General features: G+C 50.0%; 1 protein-coding gene across 4 annotated transcripts in view; it reads left to right on the forward strand.

Annotated features, from left to right (window-relative positions):
• The window catches only part of LOC138520769 (hatching enzyme 1.2-like), a 76873-nt gene that overhangs the window by 31196 nt on the left and 17845 nt on the right, over positions 1-27832 (forward strand). For all 4 annotated transcript variants that reach the window (XM_069633059.1, XM_069633060.1, XM_069633061.1 and 1 more), the window contains exon 5: positions 7994-8111. In XM_069633059.1, coding sequence (XP_069489160.1) covers positions 7994-8111 — 118 coding nt within the window. The remainder of the gene's footprint in view (positions 1-7993; positions 8112-27832) is intronic.

Raw genomic sequence — 27832 nt, forward strand, 5'->3', positions numbered from 1 at the left:
GCCATACTTGTTTGGTTCTACTTTTGTCATTGCGACTGACCACCAACCCTTGATATGGTTAATGCAAATGAAAGGGGAAAACCCAAAACTATTGAGATGGTCAATCTGCCTACAAGGGTTTGATTTCACCATTGAGCACAGGTCAGGGTGTCACCACCAAAATGCTGATGGTCTCTCTAGGATGTATGTCATCGACTAGAGGTATGAGATTCATCCAGGAGTGGATTAAATCCTCCTGTCCCTTAGTCTGGGGGGCGGGAGAGTGTTAGGGAGAATTCTCTCTTTAGGCTGAATTTCCTAACCTAGTGAGTCCCCCAGAAGCTTTGCTGGATTTCTGGAGTTTGTTTTGTTCTCCTGCCAAGAGTGAGACTCTTTTTCTCCCACTCTCGGACTTGATTTATGGTGTTCCTTTGACTGTCAATGTGTTTTATGGGCTATGGGGTCCTTTACTCCATAGGGTCTCATGTGTTTTTTTTACTATGTGTGTTACACCGCACCCTCCGTGCAGTAACACAGGGGTGTCATAGTGACACCCCACCATAGACTCCATACCCTGGGACTGACTACTGTCTCCCAGGGCATGTAAAGTCACCATTGGCTGTACTAGTCCCAAATTATTAACAGAAACCAGTACAAACCATCATATTGTGGACGTACTGGTCGGGGCAATTCGATTGCCCCGGGGTCTGTTAGTCGAGGGGGCACGTCTCCGTCCCCCCTGATCGAGTTTTGGCTGGTGGCAGTGGAAACTACTTTTTATATTCGACCGCAAATATTTCCCTATGGGATTTTCCCATTGTTCGAGGCTACCAACTTTAATTATTTAATTCTCATAGCCTCTCATAGAGAATATGAGAATTTAATTATTCTCATATTCTCATACCGCCGGTTTATTTAATTAATATTAATTCGCCAGTTGGTATTTTTTGCCAGGACTCGATTCTAAAATGGCGTTTGTGTTCTCTTCTGTGACTCCAACCCAAGTCGAGCCCTTTGTTCCACTTTTTGGCGGGCTTCTCCACAGAAGCCTCCAAAAGTGGTGCCACTCTGTCTGGGTACCACAGGGAGTGTGGGAGGGGGTTTAGGCACCCTGGACTGAGTTACCTTGGTAACTCAAGTCGCACTCTTGTGTGATTGGCCCAAGTGGTGAGCCGGCCGGCTCACCACTTAGCATGTTTGATTGACAGCTAGGCTGAGTGAATGGGGGTATGCTGCATAAAAGCAGGGCTTTGGGGACTGGAACTTCAGAAGTCGCCACAGGACCTGAGAATCCGACGAGGGAGAAGCTGAGCCAACCGACCACGACGACACCACCGGTGGAGCCCTGCGGAACCGACTCACCACTTCCCGACGACTGAGAAGATCTCCCGGCTGGAGAGGCTTCTTCCCCTGACTGGTGGGCACAACCAGTTTACCTTCTTCTCTTCGCACCCCAGACCAGTTTGTGGTCGAACTGCCCGTGCCAAGCACCCCGGCAGCCGGATAGCCCCTTACCACTGAACCGCGAATCAACGGACCGCTCCTTGTACCTGAGAAACTCTGCGTCTGGTTTCTTCCCTGGCAGTGCAACGGACTCCTGTCTTCCTCCCCGACGAGATCCTCTCTTCCCCCGGATGAAGCACTGACTTGCATCCTCTGCCAGGAACAACTGCCCCCGCTGGAGTGTTCTCACCACTTTAAGGTACTGTGTCTGCCAGGCCTCCCTTTCTAAAGATTGCTACAAGGTAATAATAACCCCTTAACCTTCTGGACTGGGCTGGCTGCCTTGACCCTCTAACTGGTCCCTTTCCTTGGTCCAACTCCTTTTTTTAACCGTTACAAGACTTTTATGCACTGCAACCGTGTGACCTTGGACACATTTCATTTTGATCCTCTTAAAGTGGATCCGGCCTACTGACTCTGAATTCACGGTGTTACTTTGCCTTCCTCTCTTGTTGTGTTCGTGAAAAAGTGTTGGGATCTGTTTCAATGTATTCTCTGCTTTTCTCTACCTTTTTAAAGTTCGTCCAAGAAAAAGAAGTGACCATAGGAAAGGCCATCCAAATTGCCAGGGCAGAGGAAGAAACCTCCAGCAGGCAAAGAGGTGGGAAGCCACCTGCCCGTACCCGAACTTGCGGCGCTGCAATGGAGAGGGCGCAGAGACATGCAATCCTGCGACAGCCCCAGAGACAAAGGCCCCATACAAAATGATCCACCGAAATGTTATAGATGCGCCAGTACCAAGTACATGGCGAATGATCGTGACTGCCCCGCCAGGAATAAGGAGTGCTCCAAGTGCGGACGCATTGGTCATTTGGCCTCGGCATGTACTTGGCGGGAGAAACCTGTTTCCCGCGTCGGTGGCGACCGCGCCTCTAGCGATGACGACGAGGTACAGGACAGACCCATGGTCATCATGGTCAATGCCCTCCACGCCAGGAGAGAAAAGCCCCACTGCAACATTAAAGTGGACGGAATGGAAACACGTGTCATGGCAGATTCGGGATCAGACCTCACAATATTCTTGTCAGGAATCTACCTCGTGCTAGTGCCATTTCCTGTAATAATTCTGTGCCAAGCATAAATATTGTTTGCCGTGTTCACGGCTCCAGCTGCGCTCCCCATTCCTGGTGCGTTATAGGTTTCCATGGAAACGAGGAACGTGTACAGCTACACACCACATACCGGAAGAGCCCCATGGAAACAAAGAATGCAGGCTACGTCATGCCGCAAGTCCGGAGGACGTGCTCCAATCACGAGTCGCACTGCCACATGACACGTTCGTTGGCTTATAGCCACCTCCTACCTTATCTCAGCGCTTCTGATTGAAGTTTTGGACCTGCTTTGCTTTGTCCTCGCTTCGTGCCTTTTAGTCTGCTCTTCTGAGACCCGCTCTGTCCTTCGTTCTGCTCTGTGTTCGTGAGTCTGTTTGTTTCCTGTTCTTGGACTTTGTTTCGTCCCCTGCTGCCCTAGTTCCTCGTTTCCCGCTAATTTACGTTTGGGCTTGGACTCTCCTCTCAAACCTCTCTGGACCCTTCCAAGTACTCCGGAACCTTGCTCCCTACCCCTTCCCTCTGGTAATATTACGTTTTGCTACTTACTCTAGTGGCTGCCAGACCCAGACTGCTTAAAGGACTTTGTCTGCCCGAACCTTCAGTACTACCACAGCCCGCACATTGCCAGACCCGGATTGAACATTGGACTCCGCTTGCCTAATCCTTCTGCACTGTCACTGCCCGCACATTTGTCAGACCCGGATTTCCCAAAGGACTCTGTTTGCCTAATCCTTCTGCACTGTTACTGCCAGTATCCTGCCAGCCCCGGATTCCCCAACAGACTTCTTATGCTTTGCGTTTGGATTTTCTACAAGCATCCACCTGATCTGGAGTGTTTAAAGGATTGTCTTTTCCATTGCTCCTCCATCACTGGGTTCACCTGGCACTAGGACTAGAGACGCTATGCTATAGAGCAAGTGCCATAGACGTCCTCCTGCTGTCGGGATAGGTTTGTGACTTGGGAACCATTAGGCGTCCTCGTGCCGTCGGATAGGTTTCCTTGGATACCAGATCCCGTCCATCAGTTGGAACAATCGGAATCATCAGGAACTCTTCAGTCTCCATCTACAACAGGAATCGGTAAGAGCTCTATCTGTATATCTTTCTGCCTTAGTCCTATGGCGTTCTGCCTTACCTGTTCATCCTATGCCCTCCTTGTATTTAGTTCTGATCTACTGGTATTTCTTTTAGAACCAATTCCTGGCTCCAGGAGACATACCAGCTACACCCAAGACTGACCTGCACCTTTCAAGAAACTACACGGTGGGTCTACTACAGTCACCCTAAGTTGTTCTGCTTCTTGCCTCTTGTTTCAATTGGGTGACAGTTTGTTTTGTTTTCGTGCAGATGGTGATTCCCGGGTGGTCTCCTCTTCCAACTGCTCGATCTCTCTGTCTGTCTCTTATTTGAACAGCATTGAGGTATAACGGGGGAAGAATTCTTTGTCTACTGGTCAGCCTTCTGAATTTATCCAACCCATCATAGAACACCCTGGTGGTTTTGGGTTCTTGACACCTCCCCATCGACACATATATGGAAATGATGGGACAAGCACAAGTGGAAATCAGAACGACCAGGCAAAAACCGACGGTCTTCGGAGGTGCAACTGTCAACCTGCTGGGCTACATCAGAGCCTGGATTGATTTCAAAGGGAGGTCTACCACCACCAAAGTGTACTTCTCACCCAAAGGCCCAGCCATGCTTGGATGGGACGATCAACACAGCCTCAGCATTAAACTGGATCCCAGCACTCCGGAACTGGTACTCATGGTCTCCTCAGGAGCAGCGCAAAATTTCAAGGAGATGTTCCCTAGCCTGTTTTCCGAGAACCAGGTGAAAGTGAGAGGCTTTGTCCACAAGATTCGTTTGAAGCCCAATGTGGTGCCGGTGAAACACAAAGTTAGAGCAGTACCTGCCACGGCGAGACCTGCATTAGATGCCCACCTTCGGAAAATGGTCAAAGAAGGAACCATCGAGACCGTGGAATCCTCCGAATGGTTGAGTCCAGTGGTTCTAGTTAAAAAGAAATCCAGCAACGACCTCAGAATATGTATCGACCTGAGAAGCCTGAATCTAGAGGTTGTCACCGATAGCTTTCTGCTCCCCAGCATCAGTGAAATTGTCCTCATGATGAAAGAGGCGGCAATCTTTTCGAAGCTGGACATATGTGACGCCTATCACCAGATTCCTCTACACAAGTCTTCACGCCACCTGATCCGTTCGCCACCTTTCAATATACCTGCATGCGTTTTGGGTTGTCTTCGGCAGCGTTCGCATTCCAGAGGATGATGAATTCCCTACTCAAAGGACTCACAAATGTTTAATTCTTTCAGGACGACATCCTCGTGTACGCCAAAGACAACGAGACACATGACAAAGCACTCAGGGCAGTCCTGAGCAAGCTTCAAGACGCAGGTGTCCATCTATGCCAAAAGAAATGCGTTTTTGCAGTGAGCAAGGTAGAATACTTTGGGTACTGCATCTCAAGCGAAGGGGTGAGCCCCAAGAAGAAACTTATGGAGGCCATTACAGACACCCCAGCCCCGATGTCCAGAGAAGAACTACCGCTCGTTCCTGGGCCTAGCCAAGTACTATGCAAAATTCATCCCAAGGTTCTCCGAAACCACGTCCCCCATGAGGGAGCTTCTGAAGAAGGGGGCAGCCTACTCCTGGGGGCCAGAACAGAATGAATCCTTCACTGAAATCAAAAGGAGAATTCGACACGCACCATGCCTGAAACCGTTCAACCATGAATGGGACACCTGTATCACAACGGACAACAGCGCATACCGGCTGGGGTCCACCCTGACCCAGAAGAAGGGCGACACTGAAAATATCGTGGTGTTTGCATCAAAAGCCCTATCATCAGCGGAGAAGAATTACTCCACCGTTGAGAAAGAAATGTTGGCATGTGCCTGGGCCGTCGACTATTTCAGATCTTATGTTTGGGGCACGAAATTTAGACTGGTCACCGACCACAAACCCCTCATTCACATGTTGAGCCCGGGCAGCACCAAGACTGCCACCCCGAGACTGGCCAGGACCGCCACAAAACTTCAAGAGTACACATACGAGATAGCCCACATTGCTGGTTGGAAAAACGCGCAAGCGGACTGCAAGTCCAGGCTCATCAACCAAAACGCCCCTGGGACCACATTCTTGGAAGATGAATGTGTCGTAGCCTCTATAAGTGACTTGAGGTACGGCGAGTACATGGATCTAAGTGAGCGGCACTGGCAGGAAGAGTTCGAGCAGGACGATGCTCTAAGGCACGTAGCAGCCTGGGCCCGCGAAGGGTGAACTGACGAAAGAGCAATCCCTGAAGGCCTACGTCCATACTAGAAGGTGAACAATGAAATCACCACCATGAAAGGTCTCATTCTGAGAGGCGACCAAGTGATCCCGCCCAGCGGAATTCGCAAAGTGATCCAGTGCAGGGCACACTTAGGCCATCTGGGATGCAACATGACCCGATGCAGGATACGCGATGCCTACTGGTGGCCAGGCATGGATCAGGACGTACGACAAATGGTTGAAAGGTGCAATGAGTGCACAAACAGTGACAAGCGTCTGGCTGTGAGACAAGCCCCAATGCTGCCCACCGAAGTCCCCAAAGGGGTGTGGCGCAAAGTAGGGTTGGATTTTATCGGGCCTCTGGACAGCATGCCCCCAGAACATAAATATGGGATAGTCACGGTCGACTATTTCTCCAAATGGGTCGAAGTCGACTTCACCTCGGACATCACCACAAGCACAGTCATCGAAGCACTCAACACCATATTCCAGCGCGAAGGCCTCCCCGAGGAAATTGTGATGGACAATGGAGTCCAGTTGGTCTCTCAAGAGATGGAGAAATTCCTCAACCTCAACAACATTCGGCAGCGGAGAGCAAGTCTCTACCACCCACAAGCCAATGGCCTGGTCCAGCGGGCGAACAGTTTCATCAAATGGGCGCTGCAACTAGCGCATGCCTCGGGCCTAAACCCGTACAAGACAGTCAAGGAGGCTGTCGCAGCCCACCGCATCACACCCAACGCCGTCAAGAGCGTTTCACCTTTCTATCTACTAAGGGGGAGAAGGGCAGCATCCACACTGGTACCACCTTGGCTCCATCAAGTGAGGGCTGATGAAGATGCGGACATGGAAGATGTTGTTTTCCATATGCAGCGTAACAAAGAAGCCATGAAGGCTCAAAGGGACATGCGTCAAGCCGCTCGCCAGACAGCAGTTAACAAAGGCGACCTGGTAAAGATACGTCTCCCTCACAAAGACACTTCGACCAGATACAGCAGTCCCATAGAAATCATCGAGAAAGGGTCAAACCACATCTGCACCAGCGACGGAAGGAAATGGATTCTAGAAAGGGTGGCCATGTACCGCAGAAAAGAATCCGTTGAGCAGACACACTGGGAAAACGGAGAAGACCCAGACCAACAAAAGCTATCCGAAAACCCTCACCAGTCAGGAAGAGATGCCTCGGAGTCACCCAGCGGCGACGAGTTCTCAAGTGTCTACCCCCCAACTCCACTCAGGGAGTCATAGCGAAGAGCAAGACAAGGAGAACCTGAATCACCCGCACCTCCACAAGAGTGCTCCCTCAGCCCTGCCCCGTTTCCGGATCAAGGCAGACCTCAGAGAGAGAAAAGGAAACCCAGCAAGTTTACAGACATTGTCATGGAATGACCTTATATCCTTTTCTCAGCAAAGGACGTGTGTGGGGATGTCATGTGTTCGTGGGAGTGCGATCTTGCGAGATCTCGCGAGATCTCGATGCAACGGGATCTCGCGAGCACGCGCTCCACGACAGAACGTTCAGGAGACTATTGCCGCCAGTATTGGCAGAGCGCCAGTCCCCGTAGGTCTGCACACAGCGCTGCTCCTGTTAAGGAGCCACTATAAAAGAGGCCCATAGAGGTCTCCACAGTCCAGCTTCCAGGGCATAAGTCCAATGCCACAGGAGGCCACATGGGGGCCCTGGAAGCTTACAGCGTGCCATCCATGAGCACACCCTGCCTCCAGTGAAGTAACTGGGAGGCCCAGACTGGAACTGTGAGTAACTGCCCTGCTCAAGGACAAGTTATGCCCACCATTTTGTCTTGTTAATAAAGACAGTTAAGACCCATCTGAGCGTCCTGTCGTCCTTAGAGGCCACTACACAGACTATATTTATTTAAGGACCTCAAAAGTATTAAGTGGTTATTTTTTTGTTGATTATATCTTTGGACAAGCTTGTGAAATGTTCTGATTGTGTTTCAGCGCCAGCTGAGCTCTTTCAAGACTCTCAAATTTAGTTCCTGTTCACCACTCTCTTTTATTGTCATTGTTTTCCACCTTATTTTCAAACTGAGATGCTCCCATTCCAACCACTAGCTTGATTTAATCTTAAACTGCGGCATTTCTTTGAATGTTTGTGTGGAATGAAATCATGAACTCCTTCCTCCTCTGTTTCTCCTCCTCAGCCTCGAACGAGCGCGACGTCATCATGGCCGCCATCCAGTCCTTCTCGCCAAGCACCTGCATCTCCTTCAAACCCCGAACGGACGAAACCGACTATCTCTTCATCGAGCCGCAGACTGGGTGGGTAAGGGTCTCTGTGGCCACTGGTGGGCATATCATGGCACAGTCTCTGGTGGGCATTTCAGGGGACAGTCGCATGTGCGCAAGAGTGGGAATGGCATGGCACAGTGCTTGGGAGTTCCCACAACAGTCTGGACATCGTGTGGCACTCTTACTAATGGTCATTGGATGGGACTGCCTGTGATGGGCTTTTAATGTGGCACTCTCTGATAGACCTTTCATTGCCTTGCCTCTAAGAATGTCATGGCACATTTTGTGGTGGGCTTTTCGTGGCACGGTCTGTGATGGGCTTTTCATTGCACAGTCTGTGGTGGGCTTTTCATGGCACAGTCTGTGCTGGACATTTCATGGCACAGTCTGTGGTGAACCTTTCATGGCACAGTTTGTGGTGGACATTTGATGGAACAGTCTCTGATGCACATTTAATGTGGCACTTCCTGATAGACCTTTCGTTACATGGCCTCTGGGAATTTCCTGGCACAGTTTTGATGGACACTTCATGGCACGTACTGTGGTGGGCTTTTCATGGCACAGTCTGTGGTGTGCTTTTCATAGCACCGTCTGTTGTGGACATTTCATGGCACAGTTTTGATGGACATTTCATGGCACAGCCTGTGGTGGGCAATTCATGGGACACTCTCTGGTTCGAGTTTTATCTGGCACTCTCTGATGGATCTTTTGTTGCGTGGCCTCTGGGAATTTCCTGGCACAGTCCGTGGTGGGCTTTTCATGGCACAGTCTGTGGTGGATATTTCAGGGCACAGTCGGAGGTGGGCTTTTCAGGGCACAGTTTTGATGGACATTTCATGGCATAGTCTGTGGTGGACATTTTAAGGCACAGTCTGAGGTGGACTTTTCATGGCACAGTCTGTGGTGGATGTTTCAGGGCACAGTCTGAGGTGGACTTTTCATGGCACAGTCTGTGGTGGGCTTTTCATGGCTCAGTCTGTGGTGGACATTTCAAGGCACATTCTGTGGTTGGCTTTGCATGGCACAGTCTGTGGTGGACATTTCATTGCACAGTCTGTGGTGGGATTTTCATGGCATAATCTGTGGTGGGCTTTTCATAGCACAGTTTTGATGAACATATCATGGCACAGTTTGGGGTGGCTTTTGATGGAACAGTCTGTGGTTGGCTTTTCATGGCATGGACTGTGGTGGGCTTTCCATGGCATAGTCTGTGGTGGGCTTTTCACGGAACAGTCTCTGGTGGACATTTCATGGCAGAGTCTGTGGTGGGCTTTTCATGCCAAAGTCTGTGGTGGACATTTCATGGCACAGTCTATGGTGGGCTTTTCATGCCACGGTATGTGGTGGGCTTGTACATGGCACAGTCTGTGGCGGGCTTTTCATGGCACAGTCTGTGGTGGACATTTCAGGAACAGTCTGTGGTGGACATTTCAGGCACAGTCTGTGGTGGGCTTTTCATGCCACAGTCTCTGGTGGGCTTTTCATGGCACGGTCTGTGATGCGCTTTTCATGGCACAGTCAGTGGAGGGCTTTTCATGCCATGGTCTGTGGCGGGCTTTTCATCACACAGTTTTGATGGACATTTCATGGCACAGTCTCTGGGGGGCTTTTCATGGCACAATTTTGATGGACATTTCTTGGCACAGTCTGAGGAGGCCTTTTCATGACACAGTCTGTGATGGACGTTTTATGGCATGGTCTTTGGTGGGCTTTTCAGGGCACAGTCTGTGGTGGGCTTTTCATGGCATAGTCTGTTGAGGGCTTTTCATGGCGTAGTCTGTTGAGGGATTTTCATATCCCCGTCTGTGGTGGGCTTTTCATGCCACAGTCTGTGGTGGGCTTTTCATGCCACAGTCTGTGGTGGGTTTTTCATACCACAGTCTGTGATGGACTTTTAATGGCACAGTCTGTGGTGGACATTTCAATGCACAGTCTGTGATGGGCTTTTCATGACACAGTCTGTGGTCGACATTTTATGGCACGGTCATTGGTGGGCTTTTCATGGCATAGTCTGTAGTGGGCTTCTCATTCAATAGTCTGTGATGGACTTTTAATGGCACAGTCTGTGGTGGACATTTCATGGCACAGTCTGTGGTGGGCTTTTCATAGCACAGTCTGTGGAGTGATTTTCATGGCAGAGTCTGTGGTGGGATTTTCATGGCAAAGTCTGTGGAGGGCTTTTCATGCCATGGTCTGTGCCGGGCTTTTCACAGCACAGTCTGAGATGGGCTTTTCATGGCGCAGTCTGTGGTGGGCTTTTCATGGCATGGTCTGTGGTGGCTTTTCATGGCATGGTCTGTCGTGGCTTCTCATGGCATGGTCTTTGGTGGGCTTTTCATGGCAAAGTCTGTGGTGGACACTTTATGGCACAGTCTGTGGTGGGCTTTTCATGGCACAATCTGTAGTGGGATTTTCATGGCGCAGTCTGTGGTGGGCTTTTCTGGCACAGTCTGTGGTGGGCTTTTCATGACACAGTTTTGATGGACATTTCATGGCACAGTCTCTGGGGAGCTTTACATGGCACAGTTGTGATGGACATTTCATGGCACAGTCTGTGGTGGACATGGCATGGCACTGTCTGAGGTGGGCTTTTCATGACACACTCTGTGATAGACATTACATGGCACAGTCTCTGGTGGGCTTTTCATGGCTCAGTCTGTGGTGGACATTTCATGGCACAGTCTGTGGTTGGCTTTGCATGGCACAGTCTGCGGTGGATATTTCATTGCACAGAGTGTGGTGGGCTTTTCATGGCACAGTCTGTGGTGGGCTTTTCATGGCACAGTTTTGATGGACATTTCATGGCACAGTTTGGGGTGGCTTTTCATGGCACAGTATGTGGTTGGCTTTTCATGGCATGGACTGTGGTGGGCTTTCCATGGCATAGTCTGTGGTGGGATTTTCATGGATCAGTCTCTGGTGGACATTTCATGGCACATTCAGTGGTGGGCTTTTCATGCCACTGTCTGTGGTGGACATTTCATGGCACAGTCTCTGGTGGGCTTTTCATGCCATGGTATGTGGTGGGCTTGTTCATGGCACAGTCTGTGGTGGGCTTTTCATGGCAGTCTGTGGCAGGCTTTTCATGGCATAGTCTGTGGTGGACATTTCAGGCACAGTCTGTGGTGGGCTTTTCATGCCACAGTCTCTGGTGGGCTTTTCATGGCACGGTCCGTGGAGGCTTTTCATGGCATGGTCTCTGGTGGCTTCTCATGGCATGGTCTTTGGTGGGCTTTTCATGGCACAGTCTGTGGTGGGCTTTTCATGGCACAGTCTGTGGTGGGCTTTTCTTGGCATATTCTGTGGTGGGCTTTTCATGACATAGTTTTGATGGACTTTTCATGGCACAGTCTCTGGGGTACTTTTCATGGCACAGTTTTGATGGACATTTCATGGCACAGTCTGTGGTGGACATGGCATGACACAGTCTGTGTTTGGCTTTTCATGGCATGGACTGTGGTGGGCTTTCCATGGCATAGTCTGTGGTGGGCTTTTCATGGAACAGTCTCTGGTGGACATTTCATGGCACAGTCTCTGGTGGACATTTCATGGCACAGTCTGTGGTGGGCTTTTTATGCCACAGTCTGTGGTGGACATTTCATGGCACAGTCTCTGGTGGGCTTTTGATGCCACGGTATGTGGTGGGCTTTTCCATGGCACAGTCTGTGGTGGGCTTTTCATGACAGTCTGTGGCGGGCTTTTCATGGCACAGTCTGTGGTGGACATTTCAGGCACAGTCTGTGGTGGGCTTTTCATGCTACAGTCTCTGGTAGGCTTTTCATGGCACGGTCTGTGGAGGGCTTTTCATGCTATGGTCTGTGGCAGGCTTTTCATCACACAGTTTTGATGGACATTTCATGGCACAGTATCTGGGGGGCTTTTCATTGCACAGTTTTGATGGACATTTCTTGGCACAGTCTGAGGTGGCCTTTTCATGACACAGTCTGTGATGGATGTTTTATGGCATGGTCTTTGGTGGGCTTTTCATGGCACAGTCTGTGGTGGGCTTTTCAAGGCATAGTCTGTTGAGGGCTTTTCATGGCATAGTCTATTGAGGGCTTTTCATGGCCCTGTCTGTGGTGGGCCTTTCATGCCACAGTCTGCAGTGGGTTTTTCATGCCACAGTCTGTGGTGGGTTTTTCATGCCACAGTCTGTGGTGGACTTTTAATGGCACAGTCTGTGGTGGACATTTCATGGCACTGTCTGTGGTCGACATTTTATGGCACGGTCTTTGGTGGGCTTTTCATGGCATAGTCTGTAGTGGGCTTCTCATTCAACAGTCTGTGGTGGGCTTCTCATTCAACAGTCTGTGGTGGACTTTTAATGGCACAGTCTGTGGTGGGCTTTTCATAGCACAGTCTGTGGAGTGCTTTCATGGCACAGTCTGTGGTGGGATTTTCATGGCAAAGTCTGTGGAGGCCTTTTCATGCCATGGTCTGTGGCAGGCTTTTCACAGCACAGTCTGTGGTGGCTTCTCATGGCATGGTCTTTGGTGGGCTTTTCATGGCACAGTTTGCGGTGGACACTTTATGGCACAGTCTGTGGTGGGGTTTTCATGGCACAATCTGTAGTGGGATACTCATGGCACAGTCTGTGGTGGGCTTTTCTGGCACAGTCTGTGGTGGGCTTTTCTTGGCACATTCTGTGGTGGGCTTTTCATGACACAGTTTTGATGGACATTTCATGGCACAGTCTGTGGTGGACATGGCATGGCACCGTCTGTGGTGGGCTTTTCATGGCACAGTCTGTGGTGGGATTTTCGTGGCATATTCTGTGGTGGACTTTTAATGGCACAGTCTGTGGTGGACATTTCATGGCACAGTCTGTGGTGGGCTTTTCATGGCACAGTCTGTGGCGTGCTTTTCATGGCACAGTCTGTGGTGGGCTTTTCATGCAACAGCCTGTGGTGGACTTTTAATGGCACAGTCTCTGGTGGACATTTCATGTCACAGTCTCTGGTGGACATTTCATGGCACAGCCTGTGGTTGGCTTTTCAAAGCACAGTCTCTGGTGGACTTTTCATGGCACAGTCTGTGGTGGGCTTTTCATGGCATAGTCTGTTGGGGCTTTTTATGGCACCGTCTGTGGTGGGCTTTTCATGGAACAGTCTGTGGTGGAATTTTAATGGCACAGTCTGTGGTGGACATTTCATGGCACAGTCTGTGGTGGACATTTCATGGCACAGTCTGTGGTGGGCTTTTCATGGCACTCTGTGGTGGACATTTCATGGCACAGTTTGAGGTGGGATTTTCATGGCAAAATCTGTGGTGGACATTTCATGGCACAGTCTGTGGTGAGGTTTTAATGGCACAGTCTAAAGTGGGATTTTCATGGCAGAGTCTTTGGTGGGCTTTACATGGTACAGTCTGTGGTGGGCTTTGCATGGCACATTGAGAGGTGGGATTTTCATGGCACAGTCTGTGATGGACATTTCATGGCAGAGTCTGTGGTGGGCTTTTCATGGCACAGTCTGTGGTGGACATTTCATGGCACAGACTGTGGTGGGCTTTTCTGCCACGGTCTGTGGTGGGCTTTTCTTAGCACAGTTTGTGGTGGACACTTCATGGCACTGTCTGTGGTGGGCTTTACATGGCACTGTCTGTGGTGGGCTTTTCATGGCACTGTCTGTGGTGGATATTTCATGGCACAGTTTGAGGTGGGATTTTCATGGCAAAATCTGTGGTGGACATTTCATGGCACAGTCTCTGCTGAAGTTTTAATGGCACAGTCTGAAGTGGGCTTTTCATGGCACAGTCTTTGGTGGGCTTTACATGGTACAGTCTGTGGTGGGCTTTGCATGGCACATTGAGAGGTGGAATTTTCATGGCACAGTCTGTGATGGACATTTCATGGCAGAGTCTGTGGTGGGCTTTTCATAGCACAGTCTGTGGTGGACATTTCATGGCACAGACTGTGGTGGGCTTTTCTGCCACGGTCTGTGGTGGGCTTTACATGGTACAGTCTGTGGTGGGCTTTGCATGGCACATTGAGAGGTGGAATTTTCATGGCACAGTCTGTGATGGACATTTCATGGCAGAATCTGTGGTGGCCTTTTCATGGCACAGTCTGTGGTGGACACTTCATGGCACTGTCTGTGGTCGGCTTTTCATGGCACAGTCTGTAGTGAGATTTTCATGGCGCTGTCTGTGGTGGGTTTTTCTGGCACGGTCTGTGGTGGGCTTTTCTTGGCACAGTTGTGGTGGGCTTTTCATGACACAGTTTTGATGGACATTTAACGGCACAGTCTGTGGTGGACATTGCATGGCTCAGTCTGAGGTGGGCTTTTCATGGCACAGTATGTGGTGGGATTTTCATAAGACAGTCTGTGGTGGACATTTCATGGCACAGTCTGTGGTGGGATTTTCATGGCAGAGTCTGTTGTGGGCTTTTCATGGCACCGTCTGTGGTGGGAATTTCATGCCACAGTCTATGGTGGACTTTTAATGGCACAGTCTGCGGTGGACATTTCATGGCTCAGTCTGTTGGGGGGATTTTCATGGCACTGTCTGTGGTGGACATTTCATGGCACAGTCTGAGGTGGCCTTTTCATGACACAGTCTGTAATGGACGTTTTATGGCCTGGTCTGTGGTGGGCTTTTCATGGCACAGTCTGTGGTGGGCTTTTCATGGCATAGTCTGTTGAGGGCTTTTCATGGCATAGTCTGTTGAGGGCTTTTCATTGCCCCGTCTGTGGTGGTCCTTTCATGCCACAGTCTGTGGTGGGTTTTTAATGGCACAGTCTGTGGTGGACTTTTAATGGCACAGACTGTGGTGGACATTTCATGGCACAGTCTGTAGTGGGCTTTTCATGGCACAGTCTGTGGTGGGCTTTTCATGACACAGTCTGTGGTCGACATTTTATGGCACGGTCTTTGGTGGGCTTTTCATGGCATAGACTGTAGTGGGTTTTCCATGGCACAGTCTGTGTTGGGCTTCTCATTCAACAGTCTGTGGTGGACTTTTAATGGCACAGTCTGTGGTGGACATTTCATGGCTCAGTTTGAGGTGGGATTTTCATGGCAAAATCTGTGGTGGACATTTCATGGCACAGTCTGTGGTGAGGTTTTAATGGCACAGTCTGAAGTGGGCTTTTCATGGCAGAGTCTTTGGTGGGCTTTACATGGTACAGTCTGTGGTGGGCTTTGCATGGCACATTGAGAGGTGGGATTTTCATGGCACAGTCTGTGATGGACATTTCATGGCAGAGTGTGTGGTGGACTTTTCATGGCGCAGTCTGTGGTGGGCTTTTCATGGCACAGTCTGTGGTGGACATTTCATGGCACAGACTGTGGTGGTCTTTTCTGCCACGGTATGTGGTGGGTTTTTCTTAGCACAGTCTGTGGTGGACACTTCATGGCACTGTCTGTGGTGGGCTTTACATGGCACAGTTGGTAGTGGGCTTTTCATGGCACTGTCTGTGGTGTAGATTTCATGGCACAGTTTGAGGTGGGATTTTCATGGCAAAATCTGTGGTGGACATTTCATGGCACAGTCTCTGCTGAGGTTTTAATGGCACAGTCTGAAGTGGGCTTTTCATGGCACAGTCTTTGGTGGGCTTTACATGGTACAGTCTGTGGTGGGCTTTGCATGGCACATTGAGAGGTGGACTTTTCATGGCACAGTCTGTGATGGACATTTCATGGCAGAGTCTGTGGTGGGCTTTTCATGGCACAGTCTGTGGTGGGCTTTTCATGGCATAGTCTGTTGAGGGCTTTTCATGGCATAGTCTGTTGAGGTATTTTCATTGCCCCGTCTGTGGTGGTCCTTTCATGCCACAGTCTGTGGTGGGTTTTTAATGGCACAGCCTGTGGTGGACTTTTAATGGCACAGTCTCTGGTGGACATTTCATGTCACAGTCTCTGGTGGACATTTCATGGCACAGCCTGTGGTTGGCTTTTCAAAGCACAGTCTGTGGTGGACTTTTCATGGCACAGTCTGTGGTGGGCTTTTCATGGCATAGTCTGTTGGGGCTTTTCATGGCACCGTCTGTGGTGGGCTTTTCATGGAACAGTCTGTGGTGGAATTTTAATGACACAGTCTGTGGTGGACATTTCATGGCACAGTTTGTGGTGGACATTTCATGGCACAGTCTGTGGTGGGCTTTTCATGGCACTCTGTGGTGGACATTTCATGGCACAGTTTGAGGTGGGATTTTCATGGCAAAATCTGTGGTGGGCTTTACATGGTACAGTCTGTGGTGGGCTTTGCATGGCACATTGAGAGGTGGGATTTTCATGGCACAGTCTGTGATGGACATTTCATGGCACAGTCTGTGGTGAGGTTTTAATGGCACAGTCTAAAGTGGGCTTTTCATGGCAGAGTCTTTGGTGGGCTTTACATGGTACAGTCTGTGGTGGGCTTTGCATGGCACATTGAGAGGTGGGATTTTCATGGCACAGTCTGTGATGGACATTTCATGGCAGAGTCTGTGGTGGGCTTTTCATGGCACAGTCTGTGGTGGACATTTCATGGCACAGACTGTGGTGGGCTTTTCTGCCACGGTCTGTGGTGGGCTTTTCTTAGCACAGTCTCTGGTGGACACTTCATGGCACTGTCTGTGGTGGGCTTTACATGGCACAGTCTGTGGTGGGCTTTTCATGGCACTGTCTGTGGTGGATATTTCATGGCACAGTTTGAGGTGGGATTTTCATGGCAAAATCTGTGGTGGACATTTCATGGCACAGTCTCTGCTGAGGTTTTAATGGCACAGTCTGAAGTGGGCTTTTCATGGCACAGTCTTTGGTGGGCTTTACATGGTACAGTCTGTGGTGGGCTTTGCATGGCACATTGAGAGGTGGAATTTTCATGGCACAGTCTGTGATGGACATTTCATGGCAGAGTCTGTGGTGGGCTTTTCATAGCACAGTCTGTGGTGGACATTTCATGGCACAGACTGTGGTGGGCTTTTCTGCCACGGTCTGTGGTGGGCTTTACATGGTACAGTCTGTGGTGGGCTTTGCATGGCACATTGAGAGGTGGAATTTTCATGGCACAGTCTGTGATGGACATTTCATGGCAGAATCTGTGGTGGCCTTTTCATGGCACAGTCTGTGGTGGACACTTCATGGCACTGTCTGTGGTCGGCTTTTCATGGCACAGTCTGTAGTGAGATTTTCATGGCGCTGTCTGTGGTGGGCTTTTCTGGCACGACTGTGGTGGGCTTTTCTTGGCACAGTCTGTGGTGGGCTTTTCATGGCACAGTTTTGATGGGCATTTAACGGCACAGTCTGTGGTGGACATTGCATGGCTCAGTCTGAGGTGGGCTTTTCATGGCACAGTATGTGGTGGGATTTTCATAAGACAGTCTGTGGTGGACATTTCATGGCACAGTCTGTGGTGGGATTTTCATGGCAGAGTCTGTTGTGGGCTTTTCATGGCACCGTCTGTGGTGGGAATTTCATGCCACAGTCTATGGTGGACTTTTAATGGCACAGTCTGCGGTGGACATTTCATGGCTCAGTCTGTTGGGGGGATTTTCATGGCACTGTCTGTTGTGGACATTTCATGGCACAGTCTGAGGTGGCCTTTTCATGACACAGTCTGTAATGGACGTTTTATGGCATGGTCTGTGGTGGGCTTTTCATGGCACAGTCTGTGGTGGGCTTTTCATGGCATAGTCTGTTGAGGGCTTTTCATGGCATAGTCTGTTGAGGTCTTTTCATTGCCCCGTCTGTGGTGGTCCTTTCATGCCACAGTCTGTGGTGGGTTTTTAATGGCACAGTCTGTGGTGGACTTTTAATGGCACAGACTGTGGTGGACATTTCATGGCACAGTCTGTGGTGGGCTTTTCATGGCACAGCCTGTGATGGGCTTTTCATGACACAGTCTGTGGTCGACATTTTATGGCACGGTCTTTGGTGGGCTTTTCATGGCATAGACTGTAGTGGGTTTTCCATGGCACAGTCTGTGTTGGGCTTCTCATTCAACAGTCTGTGGTGGACTTTTAATGGCACAGTCTGTGGTGGGCTTTTCATGGCACTGTCTGTGGTGGACATTTCATGGCACAGTTTGAGGTGGGATTTTCATGGCAAAATCTGTGGTGGACATTTCATGGCACAGTCTGTGGTGATGTTTTAATGGCACAGTCTGAAGTGGGCTTTTCAATGCAGAGTCTTTGGTGGGCTTTACATGGTACAGTCTGTGGTGGGCTTTGCATGGCACATTGAGAGGTGGGATTTTCATGGCACAGTCTGTGATGGACATTTCATGGCAGAGTGTGTGGTGGACTTTTCATGGCGCAGTCTGTGGTGGGCTTTTCATGGCACAGACTGTGGTGGTCTTTTCTGCCACGGTATGTGGTGGGTTTTTCTTAGCACAGTCTGTGGTGGACACTTCATGGCACTGTCTGTGGTGGGCTTTACATGGCACAGTCGGTGGCGGGCTTTTCATGGCACTGTCTGTGGTGTAGATTTCATGGCACAGTTTGAGGTGGGATTTTCATGGCAAAATCTGTGGTGGACATTTCATGGCACAGTCTCTGCTGAGGTTTTAATGGCACAGTCTGAAGTGGGCTTTTCATGGCACAGTCTTTGGTGGGCTTTACATGGTACAGTCTGTGGTGGGCTTTGCATGGCACATTGAGAGGTGGAATTTTCATGGCACAGTCTGTGATGGACATTTCATGGCAGAGTCTGTGGTGGGCTTTTCATAGCACAGTCTGTGGTGGACATTTCATGGCACAGACTGTGGTGGGCTTTTCTGCCACGGTCTGTGGTGGGCTTTACATGGTACAGTCTGTGGTGGGCTTTGCATGGCACATTGAGAGGTGGAATTTTTATGGCACAGTCTGTGATGGACATTTCATGGCAGAATCTGTGGTGGCCTTTTCATGGCACAGTCTGTGGTGGACACTTCATGGCACTGTCTGTGGTCGGCTTTTCATGGCACAGTCTGTAGTGAGATTTTCATGGCGCTGTCTGTGGTGGGCTTTTCTGGCACCGTCTGTGGTGGGCTTTTCTTGGCACAGTCTGTGGTGGGCTTTTCATGACACAGTTTTGATGGACATTTAACGGCACAGTCTGTGGTGGACATTGCATGGCTCAGTCTGAGGTGGGCTTTTCATGGCACAGTATGTGGTGGGATTTTCATAAGACAGTCTGTGGTGGACATTTCATGGCACAGTCTGTGGTGGGATTTTCATGGCAGAGTCTGTTGTGGGCTTTTCATGGCACCGTCTGTGGTGGGAATTTCATGCCACAGTCTATGGTGGACTTTTAATGGCACAGTCTGCGGTGGACATTTCATGGCTCAGTCTGTTGGGGGGATTTTCATGGCACTGTCTGTGGTGGACATTTCATGGCACAGTCTGAGGTGGCCTTTTCATGACACAGTCTGTAATGGACGTTTTATGGCATGGTCTGTGGTGGGCTTTTCATGGCACAGTCTGTGGTGGGCTTTTCATGGCATAGTCTGTTGAGGGCTTTTCATGGCATAGTCTGTTGAGGTCTTTTCATTGCCCCGTCTGTGGTGGTCCTTTCATGCCACAGTCTGTGGTGGGTTTTTAATGGCACAGTCTGTGGTGGGCTTTTAATGGCACAGACTGTGGTGGACATTTCATGGCACAGTCTGTGGTGGGCTTTTCATGGCACAGTCTGTGGTGGGCTTTTCATGACACAGTCTGTGGTCGACATTTTATGGCACGGTCTTTGGTGGGCTTTTCATGGCATAGACTGTAGTGGGTTTTCCATGGCACAGTCTGTGTTGGGCTTCTCATTCAACAGTCTGTGGTGGACTTTTAATGGCACAGTCTGTGGTGGGCTTTTCATGGCACTGTCTGTGGTGGACATTTCATGGCACAGTTTGAGGTGGGATTTTCATGGCAAAATCTGTGGTGGACATTTCATGGCACAGTCTGTGGTGAGGTTTTAATGGCACAGTCTGAAGTGGGCTTTTCATGGCAGAGTCTTTGGTGGGCTTTACATGGTACAGTCTGTGGTGGGCTTTGCATGGCACATTGAGAGGTGGGATTTTCATGGCACAGTCTGTGATGGACATTTCATGGCAGAGTGTGTGATGGACTTTTCATGGCGCAGTCTGTGGTGGGCTTTTCATGGCACAGTCTGTTGTGGACATTTCATGGCACAGACTGTGGTGGTCTTTTCTGCCACGGTATGTGGTGGGTTTTTCTTAGCACAGTCTGTGGTGGACACTTCATGGCACTGTCTGTGGTGGGCTTTACATGGCACAGTCGGTGGTGGGCTTTTCATGGCACTGTCTGTGGTGTAGATTTCATGGCACAGTTTGAGGTGGGATTTTCATGGCAAAATCTGTGGTGGACATTTCATGGCACAGTCTCTGCTGAGGTTTTAATGGCACAGTCTGAAGTGGGCTTTTCATGGCACAGTCTTTGGTGGGCTTTACATGGTACAGTCTGTGGTGGGCTTTGCATGGCACATTGAGAGGTGGACTTTTCATGGCACAGTCTGTGATGGACATTTCATGGCAGAGTCTGTGGTGGGCTTTTCATGGCACAGTCTGTGGTGGGCTTTTCATGGCATAGTCTGTTGAGGGCTTTTCATGGCATAGTCTGTTGAGGTCTTTTCATTGCCCCGTCTGTGGTGGTCCTTTCATGCCACAGTCTGTGGTGGGTTTTTAATGGCACAGTCTGTGGTGGGCTTTTAATGGCACAGACTGTGGTGGACATTTCATGGCACAGTCTGTGGTGGGCTTTTCATGGCACAGTCTGTGGTGGGCTTTTCATGACACAGTCTGTGGTCGACATTTTATGGCACGGTCTTTGGTGGGCTTTTCATGGCATAGACTGTAGTGGGTTTTCCATGGCACAGTCTGTGTTGGGCTTCTCATTCAACAGTCTGTGGTGGACTTTTAATGGCACAGTCTGTGGTGGGCTTTTCATGGCACTGTCTGTGGTGGACATTTCATGGCACAGTTTGAGGTGGGATTTTCATGGCAAAATCTGTGGTGGACATTTCATGGCACAGTCTGTGGTGAGGTTTTAATGGCACAGTCTGAAGTGGGCTTTTCATGGCAGAGTCTTTGGTGGGCTTTACATGGTACAGTCTGTGGTGGGCTTTGCATGGCACATTGAGAGGTGGGATTTTCATGGCACAGTCTGTGATGGACATTTCATGGCAGAGTGTGTGGTGGACTTTTCATGGCGCAGTCTGTGGTGGGCTTTTCATGGCACAGTCTGTGGTGGGCTTTTCATGGCACAGTCTGTGGTGGGCTTTTCATGACACAGTCTGTGGTCGACATTTTATGGCACGGTCTTTGGTGGGCTTTTCATGGCATAGACTGTAGTGGGTTTTCCATGGCACAGTCTGTGTTGGGCTTCTCATTCAACAGTCTGTGGTGGACTTTTAATGGCACAGTCTGTGGTGAGGTTTTAATGGCACAGTCTGAAGTGGGCTTTTCATGGCAGAGTCTTTGGTGGGCTTTACATGGTACAGTCTGTGGTGGGCTTTGCATGGCACATTGAGAGGTGGGATTTTCATGGCACAGTCTGTGATGGACATTTCATGGCAGAGTGTGTGATGGACTTTTCATGGCGCAGTCTGTGGTGGGCTTTTCATGGCACAGTCTGTGGTGGACATTTCATGGCACAGACTGTGGTGGTCTTTTCTGCCACGGTATGTGGTGGGTTTTTCTTAGCACAGTCTGTGGTGGACACTTCATGGCACTGTCTGTGGTGGGCTTTACATGGCACAGTCGGTGGTGGGCTTTTCATGGCACTGTCTGTGGTGTAGATTTCATGGCACAGTTTGAGGTGGGATTTTCATGGCAAAATCTGTGGTGGACATTTCATGGCACAGTCTCTGCTGAGGTTTTAATGGCACAGTCTGAAGTGGGCTTTTCATGGCACAGTCTTTGGTGGGCTTTACATGGTACAGTCTGTGGTGGGCTTTGCATGGCACATTGAGAGGTGGACTTTTCATGGCACAGTCTGTGATGGACATTTCATGGCAGAGTCTGTGGTGGGCTTTTCATGGCACAGTCTGTGGTGGGCTTTTCATGGCATAGTCTGTTGAGGGCTTTTCATGGCATAGTCTGTTGAGGTCTTTTCATTGCCCCGTCTGTGGTGGTCCTTTCATGCCACAGTCTGTGGTGGGTTTTTAATGGCACAGTCTGTGGTGGGCTTTTAATGGCACAGACTGTGGTGGACATTTCATGGCACAGTCTGTGGTGGGCTTTTCATGGCACAGTCTGTGGTGGGCTTTTCATGACACAGTCTGTGGTCGACATTTTATGGCACGGTCTTTGGTGGGCTTTTCATGGCATAGACTGTAGTGGGTTTTCCATGGCACAGTCTGTGTTGGGCTTCTCATTCAACAGTCTGTGGTGGACTTTTAATGGCACAGTCTGTGGTGGGCTTTTCATGGCACTGTCTGTGGTGGACATTTCATGGCACAGTTTGAGGTGGGATTTTCATGGCAAAATCTGTGGTGGACATTTCATGGCACAGTCTGTGGTGAGGTTTTAATGGCACAGTCTGAAGTGGGCTTTTCATGGCAGAGTCTTTGGTGGGCTTTACATGGTACAGTCTGTGGTGGGCTTTGCATGGCACATTGAGAGGTGGGATTTTCATGGCACAGTCTGTGATGGACATTTCATGGCAGAGTGTGTGGTGGACTTTTCATGGCGCAGTCTGTGGTGGGCTTTTCATGGCACAGTCTGTGGTGGACATTTCATGGCACAGACTGTGGTGGTCTTTTCTGCCACGGTATGTGGTGGGTTTTTCTTAGCACAGTCTGTGGTGGACACTTCATGGCACTGTCTGTGGTGGGCTTTACATGGCACAGTCGGTGGTGGGCTTTTCATGGCACTGTCTGTGGTGTAGATTTCATGGCACAGTTTGAGGTGGGATTTTCATGGCAAAATCTGTGGTGGACATTTCATGGCACAGTCTCTGCTGAGGTTTTAATGGCACAGTCTGAAGTGGGCTTTTCATGGTACAGTCTTTGGTGGGCTTTACATGGTACAGTTTGTGGTGGGCTTTGCATGGCACATTGAGAGGTGGACTTTTCATGGCACAGTCTGTGATGGACATTTCATGGCAGAGTCTGTGGTGGGCTTTTCATGGCACAGTCTGTGGTGGGCTTTTCATGGCATAGTCTGTTTAGGGCTTTTCATGGCATAGTCTGTTGAGGTCTTTTCATTGCCCCGTCTGTGGTGGTCCTTTCATGCCACAGTCTGTGGTGGGTGTTTAATGGCACAGTCTGTGGTGGACTTTTAATGGCACATACTGTGGTGGACATTTCATGGCACAGTCTGTGGTGGGCTTTTCATGGCACAGTCTGTGGTGGGCTTTTCATGACACAGTCTGTGGTCGACATTTTATGGCACGGTCTTTGGTGGGCTTTTCATGGCAAAGACTGTAGTGGGTTTTTCATGGCACAGTCTGTGTTGGGCTTCTCATTCAACAGTCTGTGGTGGACTTTTAATGGCACAGTCTGTGGTGGGCTTTTCATGGCACTGTCTGTGGTGGACATTTCATGGCACAGTTTGAGGTGGGATTTTCATGGCAAAATCTGTGGTGGACATTTCATGGCACAGTCTGTGGTGAGGTTTTAATGGCACAGTCTGAAGTGGGCTTTTCATGGCAGAGTCTTTGGTGGGCTTTACATGGTACAGTCTGTGGTGGGTTTTGCATGGCACATTGAGAGGTGGGATTTTCATGGCACAGTCTGTGATGGACATTTCATGGCAGAGTGTGTGGTGGACTTTTCATGGTGCAGTCTGTGGTGGGCTTTTCATGGCACAGTCTGTGGTGGACATTTCATGGCACAGACTGTGGTGGTCTTTTCTGCCACGGTATGTGGTGGGTTTTTCTTAGCACAGTCTGTGGTGGACACTTCATGGCACTGTCTGTGGTGGGCTTTACATGGCACAGTCGGTGGTGGGCTTTTCATGGCACTGTCTGTGGTGTAGATTTCATGGCACAGTTTGAGGTGGGATTTTCATGGCAAAATCTGTGGTGGACATTTCATGGCACAGTCTCTGCTGAGGTTTTAATGGCACAGTCTGAAGTGGGCTTTTCATGGCACAGTCTTTGGTGGGCTTTACATGGTACAATCTGTGGTGGGCTTTGCATGGCAGAGTCTGTGGTGGGCTTTTCATGGCACAGTCTGTGGTGGACATTTCATGGCACAGACTGTGGTGGGCTTTTCTGCCACGGTCTGTGGTGGGCTTTTCTTAGCACAGTCGGCGGTGGACACTTCATGGCACTGTCTGTGGTGGGCTTTTCATGGCACAGTCTGTAGTGAGATTTTCATGGCGCAGTCTGTGGTGGGCTTTTCTGGCACGGTCTGTGGTGGGCTTTTCTTGGCACAGTCTGTGGTGGGCTTTTCATGACACAGTTTTGATGGACATTTCACGGCACAGTCTGTGGTGGATATTGCATGGCTCAGTCTGAGGTGGGCTTTTCATGGCACAGTATGTGGTGGATTTTCATGAGACAGTCTGTGGTGGGCATTTCATGGCACAGTCTGTGGTGGGATTTTCATGGCAGAGTCTGTTGCGGGCTGTTCATGGCACCGTCAATGGTGGACTTTTAATTGCACAGTGTGTGGTGGACATTTCATGGCTCAGTCTGTTGGGGGGATTTTCATGGCACTGTCTGTGGTGGCCTTTTCATGACACAGTCTGTAATGGACGTTTTATAGCACGGTCTGTGGTGGGCTTTTTATGGCACAGTCTGTGGTGGGCTTTTCATGGCATAGTCTGTTGCGGGCTTTTCATGGCATAGTCTGTTGAGGTCTTTTCATGGCTGCATCTGTGGTGGGCTTTTCATGCCACAGTCTGTGGTGGGTTTTTAATGGCACAGTATGTGGTGGACTTTTAATGGCACAGACTGTGGTGGACATTTCATGGCACAGTCTGTGGTGGGCTTTTCATAGCACAGTCTGTGGAGTGCTTTTCATGGCACAGTTTATGGTGGGATTTTCATGGCAAAGTCTGTGGAGGGCTTTTCATGCCATGGTCTGTGGCGGGCTTTTCACAGCACAGTCTGAGATGGGCTTTTCATGGCACGGTTGGGGTGGACACTTTATGGCACGGTCTGTGGTGGGCTTTTCATGGCATGGTCTGTGGTGGATTTTCATGGCATGGTCTGTGGTGACTTCTCATGGCATGGTCTTTGGTGGGCTTTTCATGGAACAGTCTGTGGTGGACACTTTATGGCACAGTCTGTGGTGGGCTTTTCATGGCACAATCTGTAGTGGGATTTTCATGGCACAGTCTGTGGTGGGCTTTTCTGGCACAGAGTGTGGTGGGCTTTTCTTGGCACATTCTGTGGTGGGCTTTTCATGACACAGTTTTGATGGACATTTCATGGCACAGTCTGTGGTGGACATGGCATGGCACAGTCTGAGGTGGGCTTTTCATGACACAGGGCCTGATCACGACTTGGGCATTACCGCCGGCAGTATTACCGCCGGCGATAATAGCCCTACCGCCAAACTCCCCGGCGCTAATAGCGCCGGATCATGAGTTTGGCGGTAAAGTAATTCCTCATTCCCCATTGAGCCCATTTGGGAATGCCCCATTCCCCATTGGGCTCAATGGGGAAAATTCGCGCTCTTACCGCCGGCGGATTTTCCGCCGGCGGTAATAGCGCAAATTTTCTACGGATTTCCCCCCAGCTAAGAGCTGGGGCTAAATCCGCCGAAGTCCTGATTTGGCGGACCCTTAAACCTGGCGGTATTAGCTCTACCGCCTGATTTAAGGATTACCGCCAAAGTCGTGATCAGGCCCACAGTCAGTGAGGGACATTTTATGGCATAGTCTTTTGTGGGCTTTTCAAGGCACCGTCTGTGGTGGGCTTTTCATGGCACAGTCTGTGGTGGGCTTTTCATGGCACTGTCTGTGGTGGACATTTCATGGCACAGTTTGAGGTGGGATTTTCATGGCAAAATCTGTGGTGGACATTTCATGGCACAGTCTGTGGTGAGGTTTTAATGGCACAGTCTGAAGTGGGCTTTTCATGGCAGAGTCTTTGGTGGGCTTTACATGGTACAGTCTGTGGTGGGCTTTGCATGGCACATTGAGAGGTGGGATTTTCATGGCACAGTCTGTGATGGACATTTCATGGCAGAGTGTGTGGTGGACTTTTCATGGCGCAGTCTGTGGTGGGCTTTTCATGGCACAGTCTGTGGTGGACATTTCATGGCACAGACTGTGGTGGTCTTTTCTGCCACGGTATGTGGTGGGTTTTTCTTAGCACAGTCTGTGGTGGACACTTCATGGCACTGTCTGTGGTGGGCTTTACATGGCACAGTCGGTGGTGGGCTTTTCATGGCACTGTCTGTGGTGTAGATTTCATGGCACAGTTTGAGGTGGGATTTTCATGGCAAAATCTGCGGTGGACATTTCATGGCACAGTCTCTGCTGAGGTTTTAATGGCACAGTCTGAAGTGGGCTTTTCATGGCACAGTCTTTGGTGGGCTTTACATGGTACAGTCTGTGGTGGGCTTTGCATGGCAGAGTCTGTGGTGGGCTTTTCATGGCACAGTCTGTGGTGGACATTTCATGGCACAGACTGTGGTGGGCTTTTCTGCCACGGTCTGTGGTGGGCTTTTCTTAGCACAGTCGGCGGTGGACACTTCATGGCACTGTCTGTGGTGGGCTTTTCATGGCACAGTCTGTAGTGAGATTTTCATGGCGCAGTCTGTGGTGGGCTTTTCTGGCACGGTCTGTGGTGGGCTTTTCTTGGCACAGTCTGTGGTGGGCTTTTCATGACACAGTTTTGATGGACATTTCACGGCACAGTCTGTGGTGGACATTGCATGGCTCAGTCTGAGGTGGGCTTTTCATGGCACAGTATGTGGTGGGATTTTCATGAGACAGTCTGTGGTGGGCATTTCATGGCACAGTCTGTGGTGGGATTTTCTGCCACAGTCTGTGGTGGACTTTTCTTAGCACAGTCTGTGGTGGAGAATTCATGGCACAGTCTGAGGTGGACATTTCATGGCACAGTCTGAGGTGGGCTTTTCATGGCTCAGTATGTGGTGGACATTTCATGGCACAGTCTGAGGTGGGCTTTTCATGGCACGGCCTTTGGTGTGCTTTCCATGGCACGGTCTGTGGTGGGCTTTTCATGGCACTGTCTGTAGCGGGCTTTTCATGTCACGGTCTGTTGTGGACATTTCATGGCACAGTCTGTGGTGGGCTTTTCATTCCATGGTCTGTGGTGGGCTTTTCATGGCACAGTCTGAGATGGGCTTTTCATGGCGCAGTCTTTGGTGGGATTTTCATGGCAGTCTGTGGTGGACACTTCATGGCACTGTCTGTGGTGGGCTTTTCATGGCGCAGTCTGTAGTGGGCTTTTCATGACACAGTTTTGATGGACATTTCATGGCACAATCTGTGGTGGGCTTTTCATGGCACAGTTTTGATGGGCATTTCACGGCACAGTCTGTGGTGGACATTGCATGGCTCAGTCTGTGGTGGGATTTTCATGGCACAGTCTGTGGTGGGATTTTCATGAGACAGTCTGTGGTGGACATTTCATGGCACAGTCTGTGGTGGGATTTTCATGGCACAGTCTGTGGTGGGATTTTCATGAGACAGTCTGTGGTGGACATTTCATGCCTCAGTCTGTTGGGGGGATTTTCATGGCACTGTCTGTGGTAGACATATCATGGCACAGTTTGAGGTGGGATTTTCATGGCACGGTCTGTGGTGGTCTTTTCATGGTGCGGTCTGTGGTGGAGATTTTATGGCACAGTCTGAAGTGGGATTTTCATGGCACGGTCTGTGGTGGTCTTTTCATGGCACGGTCTGTACTGGGCTT

This window comes from Ambystoma mexicanum, chromosome 13 (genome assembly GCF_040938575.1).
Source record: "Ambystoma mexicanum isolate Mex_15411 chromosome 13, UKY_AmexF1_1, whole genome shotgun sequence".
NCBI classification, from domain to species: domain Eukaryota; kingdom Metazoa; phylum Chordata; class Amphibia; order Caudata; family Ambystomatidae; genus Ambystoma; species Ambystoma mexicanum.